Source organism: Genypterus blacodes, unplaced genomic scaffold (assembly GCF_046128005.1).
Source record: "Genypterus blacodes isolate CSIRO-AG114 ecotype Tasmania unplaced genomic scaffold, CSIRO-AGI_Gbla_v1 ptg000022l_1, whole genome shotgun sequence".
NCBI lineage: Eukaryota > Metazoa > Chordata > Actinopteri > Ophidiiformes > Ophidiidae > Genypterus > Genypterus blacodes.
The window spans coordinates 910,991-933,458 of record NW_027466835.1 but is presented as its reverse complement, the minus strand read 5'-3'; the positions used below and the strand labels follow the sequence as shown (position 1 = coordinate 933,458).

At 45.9% G+C, this 22,468-nt stretch overlaps 1 protein-coding gene across 1 annotated transcript; it reads right to left on the bottom strand.

The window, feature by feature from the left end:
* Window positions 1–208: 208 nt before the first annotated feature.
* On the bottom strand, window positions 209–22,146 carry wizb (WIZ zinc finger b). The gene is made up of 17 exons (XM_076142885.1): window positions 21,977–22,146; window positions 20,201–20,380; window positions 18,705–18,900; window positions 18,352–18,427; window positions 17,365–17,510; window positions 15,557–17,272; window positions 14,441–14,878; window positions 13,677–14,057; window positions 9,836–9,982; window positions 8,919–9,449; window positions 8,400–8,834; window positions 7,783–8,280; window positions 6,578–7,159; window positions 6,259–6,470; window positions 4,856–5,186; window positions 3,582–3,747; window positions 209–3,105 (listed from the first exon to the last, which is right to left on the bottom strand). The coding sequence occupies exons 2-17, from the start codon at window positions 20,306–20,308 to the stop codon at window positions 2,646–2,648; spliced, it is 6,423 nt and encodes a 2,140-aa protein (XP_075999000.1). The 5' UTR covers window positions 20,309–20,380; window positions 21,977–22,146; the 3' UTR covers window positions 209–2,645.
* Between the last annotated feature and the right edge of the window lie 322 nt (window positions 22,147–22,468).

The following is a 22,468-nucleotide window of genomic DNA, read 5'->3' as shown; positions in this document are numbered from 1 at the left end:
TTTACAGTCCTATGATATCCAGGACGTGACGATCACATTGAAATGTTTTCCTCACTTTTCAGTCACTCGCCACTACCCAGCTCAAGCCCGTCCCTCCCCACCCCTCGGACCCCCCACCCCACCCCACCCTTCCCTTCCCACCCTGCAACATTCTCACCAGCACCAAAAGTCTCAGCTTGGAGAAACTAACAGATAAAAATAAAAAATACTCTAAGATTCACCTTGCAGGACTGCAAATACAGAAATGCACAGAGCAATAAAAAATACATAGCATCAAAGGTTGAAATCAAATCACGATAGAGGAATTAAGATCACTTATTTTCAACTAGCTCGCTAATAGAACTGCTGGTAGCTCTACTAGCATCAACAGCTTCTTAAGTACATGTAGTTATATAGCATATCTATACTCCATAAAAGGGTTTGGGGGGACTGTTTGGATGGAACAGTCATGTTTCAAACACTGGAACAAACTTTAAAAGGTCACCAACCAACATGGACCCTTTAATTATTGCTTCAGTTTCAGCTAGATAAGAACACACTCTGAAGCAATGTACAAAGAAACACACTGGACACCCCCCAACTTCAGGAGCCTGGCGCCGCTGCTGCTGCTGCTGCCGTCGGCCCGAGGTCATACGTGGTTCTGGATTTGGATTTGAGGGCTCACAGTTCTGAAGAGACCTGCTTGAAATCAAGTTTGGTTTGCGTTTCCTTTTGAATGGGTAGAATAATCGTGACCCTACAATAACAGTCCCAATAATAGTCCCGTGAAGCAACTCCAGCAGCCTAAGTTTGTAAAAGCGGAGAACCTGGCGATGCGTGTAGATCCCCAGAGTTCAATCCGTTGTTCCGTGCGGAGCCTTTTGGGAACTCGACAGCTGTGTGGTTTCCTCCGTGATGAGGTCCGATGTAAACAGCTTTTACAGAGGCAAGACGAGGAAGTAAACAGACTCTTTGGCACATCCTAACACGACAACGGATGCATATTAGTCTGGATCAGACTAATACAGACACTTCAGCTCCAGATAAGGACACGTCTTCCTATTAAAGGGGGTCTCCCCTGATCAAATTCAGTTTATAGGTCTTGGGGAGCACTATTTAGCATCTGAAAACAACTGGATAAAGGCTTCTGTGAATTAAAAGCCTGAAATAAAAATAAGAACATCTAGGAATGGCTTTCCTTTTCAAACTGGTTGTCCTCAGCCTCGCCACAAAGTGAGCCTCATGATGTCATAGAGGTCAGGATCCCTGACATTTGCACACTTTCCTCTAATTTTACAAAAGATTGTTCACCGTGCTGAAAAGTGCTCCCATCACCAATAAACTGATTTTGATTTGTACCTTTAAGCACTTTTACTTCTGTCTTTCTCTTTAGAATGGGAAACAAATGTACACTTGCTATGTATGTACACAAACATACAAACTGGCAGACACATACACACACACACACACACACACACACATACAGTGTACTCGTGAAGAAGTGCACTGTTGAGCTTTTCCCAAACATTCCAAAGTTCTACTGTAACATCATCTAGCTTACCACATTCAGGTGCATATTAAATAAATAAAAATGGTTTGGGTTTCATTAAAAAGGCAGGAAGAAAATGGCAACAATATGAATGGAAAATATAAAACCTTTGTTATGGGCGACCATGAACACTTTCTATGGCCCCGTTTCTAAAATCCATAAAAAGAGATTAAAGAGCGGCCATGTGCCATCAAACACAACAGCAGCACTGTTTGCAGAAAACGCTAAATGGAATCGTCGGATCACAACATGTCAAACTATCAATGGCATAGTAACATGGGGCTGACGCTGCGGGGACTGATTGTGTATTTGTGTGCATATCATAAAGTAACGATTAGGTGCTTTAAGATACATTCAAGGACACATATCATAATGGGGGACAGTATATTGTGCACCTGTCAGTGTTAAAGTGAACGGGGCTTCTTCCCTTTTTTGGGTGTGCTTCCACCATTAACTAATCTCTTTGTCAATTTTTGCCCAAAATGGGCCGTTTCAGTAAGTGCTTAGTGACTTCTCCATTGAAAAGTGCCATTTTTTTAACACTTAGTGTTACCACATGTTTAAAGTCTCAACCGCGAGACTGTCATGATTAATAAACAAATGCATTGAGCATCAGTCAGGACTGATTGGCGAAGGCTTGCACTTTCGGGTGCACATGGTCAAATCCTCCTGGGTCTTTGTCCTAGTAAGGCCGTGTTTAGACAGGGTGGGCCTGGGGGAGTCCTAGTAGACTTAGAGGCTCAAAATTTCAAATCAGGGCGGCATTAACCTCTAAATCACCTGCTGAGTGGCAGGAGTACAGTAACGGTCCACGTCGGCGCACGACATTCTATACAAACAAGGCAAACACAAAACCTCAGCTCATCCCTCCTCTTAACCTTGGACAAGTTCCCACAATCTCCCATCCCCAGTCAGAGATAAGCCACAGAAGCCTCATTCCCATGGTAACGGGATTTAGTAACAGTCTAGGAAACTGCTTCAAAGGTGCTTGGGGCTCAGAGAACTCTTTGGAGGGGAGACACTCCTCCTCAGAACACTTTGTGAAGGGCAAAGGAAAGAAACGGATGGATGACAATGAATAATAAAGGTAGAAAAGGGGGGAGTGATGAACTTGCATTTACACCGTCTGGGTGGGGAGGGGAACAGGGGTCGGAGTTAGGGCAGGCTGCTCCTCTGAGACCTTCACGATCTCTGTGGCAGTGACAGTCGGAGTGTACTCAGCCGGTGGCGTACAAGGCCGGCTGTTGGGCGTGGGGGTGGGAGTTGGAGTGGGAGTTGGAGTGGGAGTTGGAGTGGGCGTGGCAGCAGCGGGGGCTGTGGCGTGCACTGGGGCGGACTTGGGCGCAGATGTCGCGGACGTGGCGGAGGTAGAGGTGGAGGTGGAGGTGGAGGCCGGGACAGAGATCTGGACGGGGGCCGGGTCGTCGGCTGAGGCAGGGGGCTCGGCGGGGGGCTCGGCGGGGGCGGCTCGGGGGGCGGCGGCCTTGTTGTAGTTCATCTTGAGGATGTGCTGCTGGAGGTGCCTGATCCAGTCCTCCTGCACCGAGAGCGGCCCGTGGAACTCCACCTCACAGAACCTGACCCACACACACACACACGCACAAATTCATACTGAATTCAAACTAAATAATACATTTAGTGATCTGTGCAACATTCACTGCTACTCTCTGAAATGTTTGACAGCAAAATACATCTAATAGAACTGATTCTTTTAAGTTCCCTCAGGAGTAGTTTGTATTAAAACTTTTGTACTGCAGCTATAGCAGAAACTAAGCACTCGTTCATGTTGGCTTAAAGTCCCAAATGATTCACTACTCTCAATATAGTGCATTAGCAACTAAAAGTGGAGTTGTGCTGGGTACAGGGTGGCGAGGGGATTGCTGCTCGGGGATTAAGGGACTATTTAAAATGTAGCCAGACAGTTCCCTTAAATCTAGTGTCTCACATTTTATCATGCAGACCCTGAAACTATTTCTATTTAGGTTGCATGTGCCCAGTATGAACCTCATGTAGTTCACGCCGACGCAAAACACGAAGGTCCCGACTCACTCACCGGCACTTGAGGGTGTAGAACTTTCCCACCAACTTCACAAGTGGGTAGGATGGCGGTTTGGGAACCAGGGCGGGGACGGTGCCGGTGCGGGGCGGCTTAGGAGGACCGCTGTCCCTCTCTGTCCCCTCGGGGCAAGATGGGTGCTTCAAGGGCCGACGCTCAAATCCTAAGCGAGAGGAGGAAGAGGCCAAGAGTTTGAATTCTGATATCACTGCAGATCAGCCGGTTCTCTTACTTAACGCAGATATGGTGTAGATTTCATCTGAAACCTAACATACAGGTGTGCTGTACTCTACTGTTCCACTTTATGAGAGCAAACAGACGTGTGTGTTATCCTACACTCTTTGTTTCATGTTTGACAGAAGCTGAAATGAGAATGGCGCGAACAAAAACACTAACATCATATTTCATAGCACAAATGTAGCTCTGAATACATTTCAGCCTCCAAAGCATCAAATGACATCATTCCGACTCCCCAGTCCGGGTCTGGCTGGGACTGCATTTTTATTTAGATAAGGATGAACGGTACGACTTGAAACTGTTGCATCTTGAGCTTGAAGGTCAACTTGGATCTGTTTTGAAATTTGCCTCGGTTCCTTCTCCCCAATTTGAACATCTTTCTTCTTTCTCTTCTCTCAATTTCCCTCTTCCTTCATACAGGGATGTTGGCTTTAGTCCCTTGTGTCTTAAACCTCTTGACAATATAAGCCACTGTGCTCACAGGAACATCAACTTTGACTTATATTCTTTCTGACCTCTTCACACATCTATGCTTTCTCCATGTTAACAACATTACATTACAAAAGCATTTAAACTTAAACTGAATTATAATAATAATAACATAATTAAGTCATAAGACTGAATTTAAAGAGAATAGTAGGTAAACGAATAGAATAAAACAAGTATTTCTTTCAACTTCTAAAGGTTGAAAGAACCTTTAGAAGTAAAAGCACTTTTGTCTCGGCCATTGTTTCACAGTTTGTGTTTGGTTTGACTGCAAACTGAAAAGCATGAATGGATGACAACAGCCAATTTAATTTAAAATGTTTGGAGGACAAATACTGAATAAAATCCTAGGGCTCCAATACTTGTGGCCACATCTGCAGGTGTATAAACTGTAAGCTCTTATTTCCTTTTGAAAATAAATGAAATGTTAGACTGGAGGACTGGAATCCTGGGGAGACGTCTTGAAGTCTGTGTGTACACTGATATACTGAATATACAAGCGTGTGCTGACTGCAAAAAGGAAACGCATTCTGTTGGAGCTCTCTTACCTCTGGGCAGGCGGACATTGAGCTCACTGCGAGCCACCTGAGCTTGAGGGGGGAGACCACCGCAGTGCCGCGAGGGACTGGGACCACTGGGACCGGGCTTGATGTGAGGTGTGTGTACGCCGTTTCCGGCTTCACCTTCTGCTATCTTGGACGAGCCCTTGTTGACATCGTGGCCGATCTCACGGCTCGTCGGTCGCACCAGGCTCACGGCCAAAGTAGAAGACCACTGTGAGGAGGCGGAGGAGGAGGAGGAGGAAGAGGAGGCCTTCTGCGATGAGATGGGGAGGATATGATCAGAATCCACTGATGGACAGAGAGACAAGCTGTTCTTCTGTAAAAACGGGAGAGCAAACAAAACAGATGAGTGATTTTATCATCTATATCTCAATGATGTCTCTCTCTCATGTCACCACAGAAATGTTATAATGTGATGAAACATTTAGAGACACAGAGACAGATTTTTGCAATTTTAGCTACTTCTCAGTCAATGAGCTCAATGGACACACTGTTCCAGGTGTTCATACATGTAATTGGGAACCTTCAACAGAGAACACGACTTATATTTTACCATTAATTTAACATTGATTAAATCATATTTAACATAGAGGCTTAACTGGTTGGGTTTGTTGCGTTTCCAGAACAGATTTCATTAAGAAACCAGTAATTAGTTACATATTAATCAATGTAAAAAATGTTTAACTGAGATGGAAGACCAACACACTCCTCACTAACACCCTCTCCATTGTTCTGGTGGCTCTGACTGTCAGACATACACACGTTAGTAAGGTTCACTCCTCCGCTATGAGAAGCTTTTTACAATATGATTACAAGGGCGTTTTAAGGGAAATCCATTCTGTATGTGTGTCACATCGCAGCTCAGGGGAAAGGTGTGACAGTGACGCAAATGCACCAGAAACTAATTCAGGAGGAGGAAAAGAAGAAAGAAAGGGAGAAAAAAAATGTACATTTCCTTCTATCAACAGCACGCCATAATTTATCTGAAGATGAAACATAAGCTGCCAGGCACCCTGGTTACTATGGCAACTATCAAGTCAATTGCCGAGTTGTTCTGGCATCTGTCCCCACAGTGATTTTTTGCTGGGTGTAAAGACACAGGATCTACAGTAAGGCTCAAAGCTGTTAGAAAACACGTCTGTAGCTTTCCAAGAGACAAAATGTCTGTCGAGCCACCAGCTGAGCCACGGTGGGTCGCCTATTTTAAGATACTGTGAGTCAAGAAAACGCGTAAGCAAAAGAAAACTGTGTCCTAATCTACAATAAGGTGCTTTGTATACGATATCCAGCAATTTCATTCTGCAGGAGGCGAACCTGCAGACACTTCAGCTGCATTCCGTTATGATGAGAATGTGACAGACGAGTCCAATAACCGAGCCCCTCCTCACCTTCTTCAGAGTGTTGCGGTTACCCTGCATGTAGCTACGGTGCATCTCCAACACCTTCTGCGGCCTGCTGCGCATCCAAGCGCTAAGCGTCTCGATGGGGGATCCGTTTACACACCACTCCGTCACGCCAAACTGCCTCAGGTGGGCTCGAGCGTGGCTGGCCAGAGCTTTACGGTTCTCAAAGTAGAAGCCGCACAGTTCACAGCTGGGATCTGGAGGCGTACGGGAGAGAGTCGGGAGGAGGAGAGTGGAATATTGATCACATCGGGGAGATAGCAGTTGACAAAAGAGAGAGTCGACCAACATTCAGAGGACTTACCCTGGTGTCCTGTCCCGTGTTTGTCTGGGGACGGCTTTCTTTTGAAGGAGAAATCGTGCGGCAGAGGGGAGAAAGACTTGAGCTGATGTACTGAGGAGTGATTCGCCCCGACCGAGTGGGCTTCTTCAGACAGAGGCCTCTTCCCCAGCGCCGACATTCTGAAGAACCTACCGGCGGGCGGGGTGGAAGACGGGCCCCCCGAGTTAAAAGCCTGCTTATTGAGCCTGGACCCCGACTGCAGCAGACTAAGGGGGGATTTACGGTATTTGGAGGACTGGTAGCCCAACGCGCCCAAACTCTCTGAGCTGCCCTGGCCCTCCTTGTTCTCCCACGGCGGACTGCCGGCGCCCTGACTTGACTCCTTCTTGACTCCCTGGTGTGAGGGAGAGGAGGTACCCGCCCCTCTCTTACGCATCACCTCCCTCAGCGTGTCGATCGGGGAGCCGTTCACAGACCATTCTGTGATGCCCATCTGCCGCAGGTGGGAGCGGGCGTGGCTGGATAGGCCTTTGCGGTTCTCAAAGTACTCCCCGCAGAACTCGCAGCGGATGTCCCTCGTCGGCTCCACCTCATGGGCCATGGCTACCAAAAGAGACCAGATGGAGGGAAAACAGACAATTAAAAAGTGGATCGTCTCAAAATGGAATAAGTATTCAGGGTAGCGAGGCTTCCAAAAGTAAAGGTCATATTCATTTTTAGCAGAGACAATATTATGTGACTGGTGGCTGGAGCGTTTCCAAGGCTTGAATGGAATCAAACGCTTTGTGAAAAGTCATCCAACATCCATCACTGCAGGTAATAGCAGCATGAAGCCACAGTCTGTAAATGCATTCAGCAATAGATCCATTTACTTTTAAGATTCTGGAGCAAATTTAGATCAATTAAGCAGCTTTGGCAGTGGTTTGTGCCCGACTGCAACAATTGCCACTCTAATGGCCAACCTAATGGAAGAGCTTGGCTGTATAATATTGTTAAATGATCTCATAGGCTTCTTCTTCTCTGTGTTGAAAATTATTGTAAACTACTTCTAGAGCCCACAGCCGGTCCTTGTGTTATAACACACAGATGAGTGATAAAGTATTTGTTATGGCAGTACATCTCCACTGTGAGGATGGAAACTTGCCTTTAATTGATAATAAAACTTAGTAGAAACGCTTTAGTTCATATGTGCAGCACTACTTTAGATGATTGCGTGATGAAGTTACCCAGGTTTAGAGGGAAGACGCTGTCAGAGGAGGTCCAGCTACAGTTGAGAGGCTCGTTGGAGAACCCCGCAGATCTCCCCGCAGCTCCCGGTGAGGTGACTTCCAGCTGCACCGGTTCAGGCTTCAGCTTGAGGATCAGTCCGCCAGAAGGCAACGAGCCGGACTTGGACGGCGGGGGCTGCGGGCTGGAAGGCCGGGCGAAGGCGAAGGGAAGACGGCTGAGGAGGGTGGCGGAGGGAGAGGAGGAGGAGGACGACAGAGGGGATCGGGGGGGTCCCGGAGATGAGGGAGGCGGGGTTTTGCGGGGTTTCAGAGGCAGTGCGCACGGCAGGCCGCGCCTCGTGATGATCTCCCTCAGGGTGTCGATAGGGGAACCGTTGACGGACCACTCGGTGATGCCCATCTGCCGCAGGTGGGAGCGGGCGTGGCTGGACAGGCCTTTACGGTTCTCAAAATACTCCCCGCAAAACTCACAGCCGATTTCCTTTGGAGGTTCATCTGGGACATTAGAATGAATATAAAATCTTACTTTGCGTACTTTACTAAAGAAACAGATATGGATGTAACTTGTACAAGATACCAAAGCTTTCATAAAGAACGTCACGTTCAACACTCACTGTGTGGAAGGGCCATGAGCTCGCCGCTACTCAGGCGGAAGACCTGCAAGGAAGAGGACTTGTGACGCTTGGTGGGTGGGCCAAGTAAGGTAGCGGCAGAGGAAGAGGTAGCTTTGGACGTGGACCCACCGGTCACCTTGTACAGCAGGGACGAGGACGAGTGGGTCAGCAGGGACTGCTTTGCGGAGGAGAGCGAGGTCGTGTGGCCTTGTGGTTCTGCGTGACTGTCCAGCTGCAACGCGCTGGCTTTGTGCTTGAAGTCGTCGGTGTCGATGAGCTGGTTGAGGAGGTCGATGGGGGAACCCTTGGCTTCGGAGTACTCGACCCCGAAGTGCCGCAGGTGGGCTCGTGCGTGGCTGGACAGGCCTTTACGTGTCTCAAACCAGGCTCCACACAGTTGACAGACAATGTCCTTGTTGGGGTCCACCTCCAGTGCTGCGTAATGGGAAGACATACACTTAAGATACTAATTGAACTTATTTCACAGACAGAAGAACAAACAGGTTCAGTTACACTTACTGAGGTTCAGAGGGGCATCTGTCTCCTGCGGTGCCCAGAGAGGTTTGCTTGTTGTGATGGTAGCAGGGGCAGACAGGTTAGAGATCAAGTTCTTCATTCCCACAGCCTTGAGCTCTGGGGAGCGCAAAGGGGAAGACACGGGCAGCAGAGAGGAGATGGGGGCTTTTCTCACGACTGAGGACGGGGAGCCAGAGTGGGCCGGACCTGGAGAGGCACCGGGAGAAGGTGCAGGGGTGGAGGAAGAAGAGGGCGGCACTGCTTTGGCTGCTTTGGTCAGGATAGGGAGCGGGGTCATCTTCTCGTCGAGCTCCATCTCTTCTAACTCTTCGTCCTCGGCTGGAAGAGACGGAGACGTCTGATTGGCTGAGGGTGTCTCCAGGAGGGGCAGGCTTATTTTGCCATCCAGGTCGCGTTCCTTGGCAATCTTGGAGACGGCGATGCCCCGCTGACGCAAGTGGAATCGTGTGTGCGTGGAAAGCCCCCGCTTGGTCTCAAATTGAGCTCCGCACACCTCACACTTCAAGTTAGGGACTGCAACGCAACGCAGAGCCGAGAAAACAACTGTGATGCTCTGCTTTTATTTCACATTAACTGGCATTATCCGCATAATAGAACACAATAAACACACACTTTGCAAAACACACGCAGGTGGCTCGGAGTCTTCTGACTAAACACTGGAACATCTGTCTCCCTGAAACCCAAAGATCTCAGATTTCCCAGTAGGCACGTTGTCATCATTACTCTGCACTACAACAGGGTTAGAGGTCTAATTACTGGCGCCTAAATACGTTGTCTAGTTCTCAGATATTCCCCTGGGACAAGCGTGTCTGCTGTACTATAAAGTCTCCGTGTCGCTACGCCACACTGAGGTCAGTGTTACAGTCTACCCACTGACAGCTTCCCTATATTTCACTCACCCTTGGCGTCTGCGTCCTCCCTGGGAGAGAGTCTTTCATGGTCGCTTTTCTCTGGGCTGGAGCTCTGACCATCAAGCGCTGGAATCCGCAGCTGCTCCTCCTCCTCCTCCTCCTCCTCCTCTTCATCAGCTGCCCCCTCCTCTTCACCTAAAATATATAAGATACATACAATAGCCAGAAAAGTGTGAAAGCGCCCCCAGTCAATTAGATCTCTTAAAGTGATAGTGATGATATATCAGTCTGGAGTAAAGCAAGGATTCTCACAAGGAATTCAGTTTTCCATCATTAGAAAAATTGTTTTGTCCTTTTTTTATTGTTATAAATGTATTTCCTTAATGCTGGAAGAAGAAAGAAAGAAGGAAAAAAGCTAGAATGAGCAGAGCGACAGAAAAAATTTCAACTCAGCCTCTGTGAGCTCACTGGCTGTAATTCCTCAATCCCCAGAAATAACTGCGCATAATCAGGTCTCTTTGTAAAGAAATGTGCACGGAAACAATTGAAGTGATGAAACCCTGTCAAAAAAACAACACACACACACACACACACACACACACACACAAACCGCTGCACTACTACTACTGTATGAAACAAACATGGCAGACTTGGTGCGTCGCTGCATTCCTGGGACAAAAGTGCCATTTTCTGCGACAAATCGGTAAATCAAAAGAGACGTGGAGACAGACAATGCTCTCTGTCTGGTGGGCGGCTCTGCGCTTGTCAGTTCATCTCTTGACTGTAAAAGAGCGGCGATGTGACACCTCGGGGAGCGCAGCGTTATAACACGGCGTATTATTACTGCGATCAAAAGCGTCAAAAGGAAGCATTATTAGGGAATTAAACTTAAGTTGGAAAACGCCTAAGTTGACTTTGTATCCATTCTAGCTCTGCGAGTCCCCGATCGCCCAACAAGCTCGCACACTTCCCAAGGAAAAGTGACACTTCGATTACACTTGGTTGATCCTGGATAAGTTGCAATAAGATTAGCGGCAATGATCACTTTCAGTTGATAATCGATCCCCCTGCTGTGCTTTAAAAATCATAAGAACACATCAGCACCTATGGGCGCACTCGCTGCACGACATGTCCTCTATCAAAAATCAAAGGAAAGTAAAATGGCGAGGATTGGGCAACTGTAGGTAATTTTAGAGATCCTGCAGCATTCAAAGTACTGGACGTCCCCCTCCAGACATGCAGAAGAAGAAGGAGAAGAATACAGATATAAAGAAAAGACACAACTGTAGCGACAATCTTACAGCTGCACGATCGCTACTATCCGTCACTAAGAAGCGAAACAATAACAATGACCTGCTTTCTGAGCTTTTGACACGCATGTCACAGCTGCTACCTGCTACCTCCGCTTCTCTTTACGTGCTCTCGTATGATGGGGAGTTCTTTTTTTTTATTAATGGCTGTTGTCTGGCTTACAGTGTGACAGAAGATGCGGCGGAGGGGGGGAAAGACGCGCAGTGCAACAGCCGCCGTGTGATCCGAGGACACGCGGTGCGCAGCAATCACAGCGCGGTACTCACCGGTCAGCAACCGCAGTGCATCGGACTCCCGGCAGTTGAAGCCAGACAGTTTTTCCGCTATTGTTTGGGTCTGCGGGGAGGTGGAAGCAGCCATTTTGCCCCCATATGCACCGCTAAGCTAAGGCGTGACCAATCGAGTGGAGGCGGAGGTTAGGATAAATGCACCGAGTGCCACATCAACCACACGGGCATCAGGGACTCTCTCTCTCTCTCCCTCTCTGTCTCTCTCGCGCGCACACACACACATGCACGCACGCACACACTCATAGGTCCACTTCCTCCCCTGATCCTTATCCTAACAGCAGGTTACTGTATTTCTTCAAACAGGCAGGTGGATGTGAAGCAACAGTCAAATCATCTGTGATCACATTTCCCTACGGAATGCTGCCTTATTACTTATAACACTCACCTTCTCCTACCTTATGACATCATTACTATCGCTTATATCGCTTGCCAAGTTTAAACTGCACACACCCACAGCATCACCAAGTAACACTCATTGTAAAACAGCAAGTAAAAGAACACAACAACGGCCCAGAAGAGCACCGATCACATGATATACAAGTGCCAAGGCCAAATAAGCTCAGACAAATGTAGTTATTAGGCCTAAAGATAAATAAATACTATCATAACAACGAAACTACTTTTCATCAGGAGGAACAGTAGTAGTAATATTTAATATGTATCCAAATTTGGACAAAATATGCACTTACAAACGTGGCTAAAAGTGTTGGTATGCTCAAAATACACAGAAATATTTGGCATCCACTACTCTTTATTCCATGTTAAATAGAACTGACACTTTTCAATGTAACATATTATTTTAAACAATAACACAAATGAAAAAGACCTGGACATAATTATTGATACCCTGTAGAAGTGATAATAAATAATTGGATTGTTGTGATATTTAAAGCAGACAATTTTCTTTTATTAGTATCACATGTCTTTCCAATCTTCCAATCAGCATTTCAGCCAATTTAAGTGGACAAAAGTTGTCCCTGTGCTGTTTGGCATCATTGTTGGTGGGACCTTTACTTTATCGTTGTGTTGCACCCTTTTGACGCAATCAGTGAAATCAAGCTGCAAGACTTCTTCACTACTCAGCTAGAAGTTTGTTCCACCCTGAGGGTCATTATCCTGTTGGAGGAGCCCTGAGCCGTGACTGAAGCAGAGCTTTCTGACACCGGGCAGTATGTTGAGCTTTAAAATACCTTGATAATCTTTGTGCCCTGCACAGATTCAAGACACCCAGCACCATAAGCAACAAAGCAACCCCATAGTATGACTGTGCCTCCTCCAATGGTCATGGTAGCGATGGTGTTCTTTTCTTTGAAGGCTTTGTCTGTGTATGTGACTCAACGAAAACCTTTAATTTTCCTTCATCTATCCAAAGAACATTCTCCCAGATGCATTGCAGTTTGTCAACATGTATGTTAGCAAACTCCAGTAAGACCTTTTTTTCATGTTTCTTTTGAGAGTAGGACTTCAATGTAGCCCACTTTCATTCAGAACATGACTAATGGCGTGATCAGTCACTGATTCACCTTGATCTTGGAGGTCAGCTTGAATCTGTTTTGAAGTTTTCCTTTTTTCTTTTTCCACCATTCAAACTATCCTTCTGGTCAATCTGGGGTCAGCTTTCCACTTCCAGGGAGGTTGGCTACAGGACCTTGGACCCATTAACAGCCGTGGTCATAGGAACATCAAGCTGATTGGAATCGCAGCCTTTACCTTGAACATGTTTGGCAAATATTTTCTTCCTCACCCTCACAGCCATCTCTCTTCTTTTCTTTCTCTTGTCTATGTTCAGTGTGGTGCACAACATTATATCTAACAGCACAAGAGAGAGCTTTTCTCCAATTCAATAGGCTGAATGACTGATTCGAACACTGAGGACACATTCGATACTAATTCAAGAAAACTGTCTTCTTGAAATATCATGGCAATCAAAGTCTTTCTTACAATTTCTAAAGGGGTATCAATAATTTTGTCCAGGCTATTTTCATTTGCTTTATCATTTCAAATATTGTTGAAATTCAAAAGCAATGCGCCAGTCCTATTAACTATGGAATACAGAACAGTGGGTGCCAATTCAACTTTTTCCAGTGAAAATTGGGTGTTATTTTTTCACTTTTAGCCATGCTTACATATTTAATGTGTTCTTCCCTGGGTCATGTCACATCCTTTCACTAGGTTTAATAAGAATCGGGTCATAAATTAATCCTGCTACCTAACAAACAAACAAACAAGCCAACAAACAAAAGCAGGCTGCCGTAATAATGTGTATTTGCCACAACTTGAGAACTTACCTTCACCATCTTCCACACCATCCTCATTCTTCAAAGGTTGACGTGATGCTGAAGGCAGTTCATCAGAGATAGTATCACTCCTTTCATCTGACTCCTCAAGCTTTACTTCAATGATTTCCTCCTCCTCCAATTCATTCTCCTCTTCCTCCTCTTCATGTGATCCAGGGCTCCAAGGGGGAGCTGTGGGGATCACAAGGTCCGGCCTGCTGGAGAATAATTCCCTCAGTATGTGGATTGGCGAGATAGTAACATCCCAGTTAGTGATGCCAAAGTCTCTGAGGTGGGCCCGGGCGTGGCTGGACAGGCCGGCTCGAGTGTCAAACCCAGCGCTGCAGAACTCACAGTGCATCACACTGAATGTGTCGGGGTCAAAGTTGGCAACTGTAGGAAGGACAGAGCACAGCACATTTAGGCATGACACTTATGTACATCATATACTAGTGGGTACTATGCAATCTAGCGTGTCAGATCGAAAGCATTTCATTTTAAAGAGGAGCACTCGGGATGCAAAATAGTGACTTTTTGGTCACTCTGCTTGCACAAAGATAAGGGCTTTAGAGCGGAAAGCAAACTTAAAACGGTTTTCATGTTTCAATGTTTCAATGTTTCATATTAAAACTATCTTGTGTAGTTCCATTCAAAAAAGGGGGATTTGGGAAAACAGTTCCTGACATTTAGGTCATTCTAGCAAAATGTTTTTAGTGTCAAACTGTATGAGAAATATTCTCAATTGTCTCAATACATGTTTACAACCATATGCTGACCTTTTTTCTTCTTCTTCTGGTAGGAGAACTTCCTCTCTATTGCATTGACTTCCTCTGGAGATATGAAGTGTCGCACATTGTAGCTGACGCCCACGCGGTTCAGGTGTCCTCTGACATGATTGGCAAGTCCAATGCCATTATGAAATCGATCGGGGCAGTACGGGCATTTCCTCTCAACACTCTTTAACGAATCTGTCGCCTCATCACTTTCATCTCTGTCTTCATCCAACATGCCTTCTGATAGGAAATGTCGCATGTCTTCTATATCAATGTCATCGTCATCATCATCATCATCATCCCCATCATCATCGCTGTCATTTTCGGCAGAAGCAGCAACAACCCGAGCACTCCTCCTCAAGAACAAAACCTTTCTATCGTTCTCCATTTCCTTCTCATCTGTGCCCTTCAAACTCTTGATCTGCTGTGTTGCACATTCATCTATAAATTAAAGAAATTAATATTAGATCAAATTCAAATCCTCTTCAGATTGAAACAGCCCCGGCTCCTGATGCTGCATAAAGAGCATGAGCCTTTAGGATTTTGGAGGAGAGCTTCTCTAGAGCTCCTTTGAATTCTTCTCAATCTATCTGTGCAAAGCTACACATTTAAAATGATTTCTCAATATATGAATTACATTAAAATATATATTAGAACACAATCTAACTCCAATGTAGCATTGACTTGACTTGTGATACAATCCGACTAGATCTGCATTACATTCATTTTATCCCATACTATTTTCTGCAATGGTTCAGGAATTAAAACAAAAATGACATTGTAAGATTTTAGCAAAAGAAACCCGATTCCATGACAACCTTGCCCTAGTTTCTTCATCCTATTTTAGATGTATGCATGTGGTTTGAAAGTGAGGCAGAGCTGCACAGAATAAAAATTGAGTCTATTCAACTGTCTGGTTTTCTGTACAATCAACCAAACTATGGGCGAGAGGGGATCTGATTACTCTGATTACACACAGCACACACAATAATCTTTGTGCATGTGTATGGAGTAGACATAAGACTCGTGAAATTAGGCAAGTTTGTCTTGGTTTTATCTGAATGAGGAGTCTCAAGAGGACTCTTACTACAGACTCTTTTATTTGCTGTGTATTCTCACCTATGTTGGATTGTGCTCTGGTGTGTGGTTTCAATCCCACAGGTGAGTCTCTCTCTTTTTGGGTCACCTCAGCGTCAAGCTCCGAGCTTTGATCCTCATCCTGTTTATCTTCACTCCCAGACTTGTTGTCATCCAATCTGGGATGAAACTTGGTCAGATCGGGCCAATCCTTCCCTCTCCTGCGGAATCTTCTGTTCCCAATACACTGCAAGAGCGGCTCCCTAATGGAATGAGCTGCAGCACTGTCTGCTGAGGTGTCATCCTCCATGGCAGTGATTCCTAGCTGTATTTTCCTCTCTGCAGAACTGATCAGAGATGAAGATCCAGACCCAGAAAGAAGGTCAGAATCTAAGTTTTGTTTTGAAATCAGAGCACTCACACTGGATTTTGAATGCTGGCCAATTTCCTCAGCCAATAACCCACTGACAGAGGCCTGTCCTGGGTGAACCAGTTTCTGGTGTTCCCTTAATACAGATTGACTGTGTGTCAGGAAGGCACAGTGGTCACAGGCCAGGGAAGCAGATGCCAAACATGATGGTGAACTGGGGGGTAGGGAGTCAGTCTCTGCGGTGGGGAGTCTCTTTAGCTGGAAGGATCTTGAGGAGCGTTGGACAACAGGGTTTTTCCTGCTGTGGGTCTTGGCATGATTGGCCAGTGCCTGGGAGGTTCTTGTGCTGAAGTTACATTTGGTGCAGACAAAGCGGCGGCGATATGCAGAAACAGCCCGGGCCCGAGCTGGTGTTCGAACTAAATTTGGAGGAGTTCGAGCTGGGTCTGAGTCAAGAACTACCACTGGGTCTGCTTCCAGAGATGAAATTGGGGAAACAGTTGGAGACATGGCTATTTTTGGGTCTGACACTATGCCTGGAAATGAAGCTGAGCCTGCTTCTTGCACAACAGCTGAGTCTGGGTTTGTATGCTCCATCACTTCACTGTCCCATTTCTGCATTTCTTCTATCTTCTCATTTTCATTAAGTTTCTCAATCTCCTCCAGGATCTTCACTCGGGAGTCCTGGTGCTTCCTGTGATGATCTGCCAGTGAAAGACTATTTGACAGGTTCCATCCACACTCAACACACCGAAAACGTCCATCTTTTGCTATACGGTCCCTGTTGCTGTCCCCTGAACCACTTTGACAGTGCTCAACCATGTGCTCCTGCAGGTGGACCTGCTTTTTGAAGTAAATGCTACATTCCACACAGGTAAAAATGTCTTTACCTGTCTCTAGCACATTCTCTTCTTCTATGTGTCTATCCTGTCCTTTAACATTGTCCTCCTCGAACTTCGCAGGGTTTTCCACAGCTTCCTCTCCAAAGTTGACCTCCTCCAAGTCATACACCTCTCCATCTCCACTTAGCTGTGCTGAATCTGTAGTAGATATCAGAGGACCGACTCTTGTCCGTCTTCCTGTCTCCGGCAAAGTGTGCTTCCAGGTGCCCAGACCAGAGAAGGGCCTGAGGAGGACCCTCTTCCTCTTGCACCTTTGAATGAACGTGCACTGAGCCCAGGGAGCCGGAGGAGGACTCTCGGGTTCTGAGTCTCCAGGGAAGGTGTACACGTCTCTCTCGTTCTCCTCGCCTTCTTCTACCATCTGTCTTTTCTCTCCTTTACTACAGTCCTCCTCCTTTTCCTCCATTTGGCAACTTTCCTTTGGTTGTACTTTGGACAGAAACAGCCCAGCTTCCTCAGATACATTCCAGACTTTGCTGTCTGCCACTGCGAACAGAAAGATTGTTTATGAGAAAAGTTGTAAGTTAAAAAAAGATTGAGTATACAGACACGTTTTTTGGTTTCCTTGTTGTACTTACTGCTGTCTGTTGGACCAAGTTGAGGTGTATTTGGCTCTTCTGTCATTGTGCTGCCATTGCTGTCCCTCTGTCCCCCCACAGGCTTTGACAGCTTACTGTGAACGTGCTGTTTTTTAGGTTGTTCTTGGTCCTCCTCAATGTCCAGTCTGGAAATTCAAAGGAAAAATGGGTTAACCATGAAGTTTACTATGTGGCAACTTCAGTATTGCTGTTGTCAGACACCAATTCGGTTTATTGCATATGAGTGGTCCGGATCTGTGGCTGAAGTAAATGAAAATTACAAACTAGTTCCTCTTAGCCTGTCTTTTTTAAAAAACATCTTCCAGATTGGGTCCCAGAGGCAGACAGACTCTCTACATCAAGGAGTTGGCTTAGAACTTTCCTTTTTGATAATGCTTATATGGCCGGCCATGCTTGCCTTGGACCAGCACCTAGTTATGCTGCTATAGGCCTGACTGCTGGGGAACTTCCCATGATGCACTGAGCTCCTCTCTCCTCCTCCCCTCTCTTTCTATGCATATCCATGTCATTGCATCATTACTGTATTTCACTAACTCCACTCAACCCATGCATTGTCTTCATATTAATATCATTAGTCACATTTCCATCACTATTATCGTTGCTGTGCCTCTCTGTGTGTCTCTCTCTCCTCTCTCTATCTTTCACTCTCTCTCCTTTCTCCTTATCTCTCAACCAAACCAGCAGATGGCCTTCCACATGGAACCCAGTTGTGCCTGAGGTTTCTTCCTGTTAAAGCGGAGTTCTTCCATTCTGCTGTTGCCATGTGCTGCTCATGGGGGAATGTTGAATTTCTTTAAATGCTCTGTATGTAAAGTGCCTTGAGATAATGTTTGCTAACTGTTTGTGATTTGCCATTATATACTGTAAACTAAATTGAATTGAAATGTCAGTCTCCACTTTTCTCCTAACCTCCCAAGCCGTGTCACCATCACCACCTATGTGCCTCCTGCTGCACCTGCTCCTCACCTGAGTCCAGAAGAGGGAGATCCTGGGCTGTGAGCAGCCAGACCATGAGGGTTAGAAAAGTGCTGTAGGTCCTCCTCTGACACACAACAGCACATAAAACACACAACCACAGTAACATCACTTCACAGCAAAATCCACAGAGGCTACATTGAGAGAGAGAGAGATCTGAGACTTCAGACTACAAGCAGACATGTAAAACAATAAGGGGACAACAATGATAGCATTACAGGTACACAGATTACATCATGTACTAGCAAGGTTCAGCATCACAGTGTTCCTATTCAGACGATCCCGACGCTGCTCATCTCATCTCCTCACCAGTGTACAACAGGTTTAAGCCGTCATTCATTTACCATCTAGTGTTTCTTTCTCAGAGTCGGAGTCCCAGCTCAGGGAGGAAGGAAAGGCTGAGGACCTGATTCTCCTCTGTGCGCTCCCCCCTGGATCCGTTCCTCGAGCGTCCTCCGTCTGCATGGAGCCCTCGTCTCCAGTGTCCCGTGAGTTTTTGGCAGACACCAAGTCGTCTCTCACATTTGAAGAACATGAAGACTGGTGGAGACAAAAAAAATGTGAGTTAATTTACACACACACCATAATCAGATTTTTGCCTGTAGTGTGATTAAAATAACAATTCAGCATAAGACGCATACAGGACCAGATTACTTATTACAACAAAGACAATAACAAGGTAATCATAATAAAATAATTAAAATGCTGCTAAATTATAAATACCAACTTAAAACCTTTGTGTTTTTTTGATTATAAGCTGATTGATCGTTGTTGTTGTCATTAACCTAACATTATTTTAATATTTGATGTCACATTTGGGCCTGTTATCATCATCAACAGTCAGGCTGCAACTTGTTACCTTATCGTTTCCATTGAGCTGATGCATAAGATGGTAGTTTACAATGTTTGGACTCACCAATGACCTTTTTTGTCAGTAGTTTGTGTCTCATTGGCGAGACTGAAGTCTACACAAGCATCTACATGTCCCTGCAATGACCTAACACTGCGCTGATACGTTCTGATGAGCGTCTGTGTTCCAACAGGCAAGATATTTTTCCAGTCATTATTTCTGAGGTAAGATCTGTGAGCACACTGGTCCGTCGTTAAGCAGGTGCCATGCTCCACATCCGGGCCAAATACGCAGCAAGCGTGGATAATTGAGCCCCTTTAGAAGTAATGGCTTAGTTTGCCCGTTGCTACGACAAGCTACATATGTTATTGTGTTGCAATATTCTGCAGAAAAAAGGCTGTCGTTTGGGCCTTGCTGAACGTGCCCGCATAGGTGCCTGTGCATAAATCTGTCCATGCAAACAAAGTGTACAGTCAGATTGAATAAGGTTTCATCTTTCACTGAATATATAATATGTGACTCATTGTTTAATAGCTTGATTGGCATCTCGTTGGAGCGGAAAGTGGAAAGCAAGACAGGGGAGGAAATGCACGAGGAGATTGCTTACACTCGTAATAAAACAACTCATCATTTTCATGCTTGAGTAAATTAATTTACAATCAAAGTATCTAGCTGTGTTGCAAAGTATGTCACTGCCTATCTATGGCAATTTCAATAGAAGTCTTAACAGTCATGTAAATGTATCAATTGTGTTTAAACTTGGCCATTAATTGTGTGAATTGCTTGGTCTAGGGAGGCAGTGGCTCAGTGGGTAGTGCTTCCGCTTGGGAACCGGAGGGTCGCCGGCCCCTGCCGAGGTGCCCCTGAGCAAGGCACCGAACCCTCAATTGCTCCCCCCTCTGCGAAGGGTGGTAATGTAATGTAATGTAAGTCGCTTTGGATAAAAGCGTCTGCCAAATGATCGTAATGTAATGTAATGTAATGTCTTACCTGTAAGGTGTGGTTGAGGATGGTGGGGGCGATGGCGTTTTGTGCTGAGTGGGGGTTTTGGGGCCCATAGGTGGTCCCTGGGGTGAGAGCTGGCCCCTCTGGCTCCATGGTGCCCCAGAGAACAGTATGGCGTCCCACTGATAAGCAGCCTGCCTACATTGTGCAGTCTCCTTCTTTTCTCTGCTCACATTGACCGTAACATTTACAAAGAAAAACAGAACATTTATCAGGGCTGAAATGTAAACACATTCATACACACAGAAGGCAAACCAAAGCGACTTAAGACCACTGCAACCCACACAATGTTACTTCAAATTCAAGCCAGTCCTCCAGACAGAGGAGAGTTCATTTCAATTAGCAGCTTCGTCACTCATGTTGCTTTATTTCTAAAAATACGCCACTTTTGGACAGCAAAACACTTTTAAGCATGTCAACGTTTGCATTGTTAGCTTGAAATCTTAACACAGCGTTCTGATGATCATAGAATAACGGCATACTGGCATAATGCAGGGATGGAGGAATAATAGGCCTAGAGGGAGGTTAATGTGGCCCATATGTTCTGTGTTAATTTGGTGAAGACAAGTGTGAAGCTAGCTTTTTTGTTGTGTTTTGTCTGTGGTGCCAAGATACTTTAATAATCCGATGGAGAATTGTACATATATATATAGAAAACGACAACACAGTCCAGTTCGTGAAAATTCACAGTTACATTCTGTGTCCCCCTTGTGGTTACCATTATTTGAAAAGCAGGTATCTTGTCTTTGTTCTGTTTGACCAGAGTGCTGACCTAACAACATGCGTCATCAAGAAGCACTCAGGACAGATGCAGTCACATTTTGCAGTGATGCAGGGATTTAAGGCCATGCTCTTGTTCTACTCTGGAGACCATAAAACTGCATTGTTGTGTTAAAGGAGGACGAACTTTGAACGCAAGCGGCAGAGCAGAGAATCCTAACACGCACTGTATCTTGAGGGTAGTAAGTCTAGGTAGAACCAGGGGATTCAAACCCAGGACCTACTTGCAGTGAGGCAACAATGCAAACCACTGCCCCACCTAAATGATGAGGTATGAGTATGAAAAGTTAATGACACTCACACACTGTGCACACGGGACAGTTAGGTCAACCAACTTGACGCTAACAAATACAATTCTTTTTTAATATCTTCATAAAACCCCTTTAATTTTGTTAATTAATGACAACAATAACCGAATCCCCAACACTTTGATCTTGTGTCTTTCTGTGGAAAGTCACCAACCTCACCTGGCATCCCACCAGGGGGCACTTGGAGTACCACCAGCGGTACACTTACCACAGTTTGACAACCACTAATCCCGACGGATTCTAAATCAAACTCCCAGCAGCATATCAGACAATATTCACGTCAGATCTGCGCAGAATGTCACAAGCTTTTCTTTCTTTTTTTATACCAATAGCAGTTTTTGGGACTGTCTGACCTATTTCCACAACATGTCTGCCCTTACAGAATGAAACGGGGCGCCCAAATGTGTTACATAAATAAGTGGCCTTTATTTTCCGGCCCCATGTCCTCCTCCTCTCCTGCTGCCCCTGTAAAAAAAGCAGGAAAATGCCCGAGCACGTCAAGGTGTCCCGCGGCTCTGTCTCTCGTCTCTGTAGCTCCGGGGGCGAGAGGACTCGGCTGATATCGATCCAATCCCTGTCAGGTGACCGTCACAACAACGCATCCATGCACAACGCCTTTTTTTTTTTAAAACAGACAGGCTCCAGAAACTGCTACATTAGTGCAAATACTCACTGGAATCGGCCTGGTGTTGCGGATCGCAGGGGAGGGAGCTTTGCTTTGGCTGTTTATGCACCGTTCACCGTCATAGTTGGTGGGAAAGCAGCGGCCGAAGCTTGACGCCCCTAAAGACGATGAGGAGCCGCGGATGTTTCCCCCTCCTCTTTGCACCCACTAACCGCCTCGCTCGCTGCTCGGCTTCTCGGCGTGAGCCCCTTGAAGATGCCAGACTGAGGACTCCATGTTATCTGGCTTGCAGGCACGCCACGGCTGCGTGCGTAACGTGGACGGGGAGGGGGATGAGAAGAGTTCCACTCAACCCACCCAGGCCAAGTTACACTACAACTTTTTACACATGCTTTGGTTTTTTTTTTCTTGCATCCGTGTCTGTGTGTGTATTCGTTCGTTGATGTTCAATGCTTTCTTTCGTTAAGTCTGTGAATCGGAATGACACTACACTGCGAGTAGAAAATGTGTGTGTGATTGTGTTGGCATGTGACAGACATG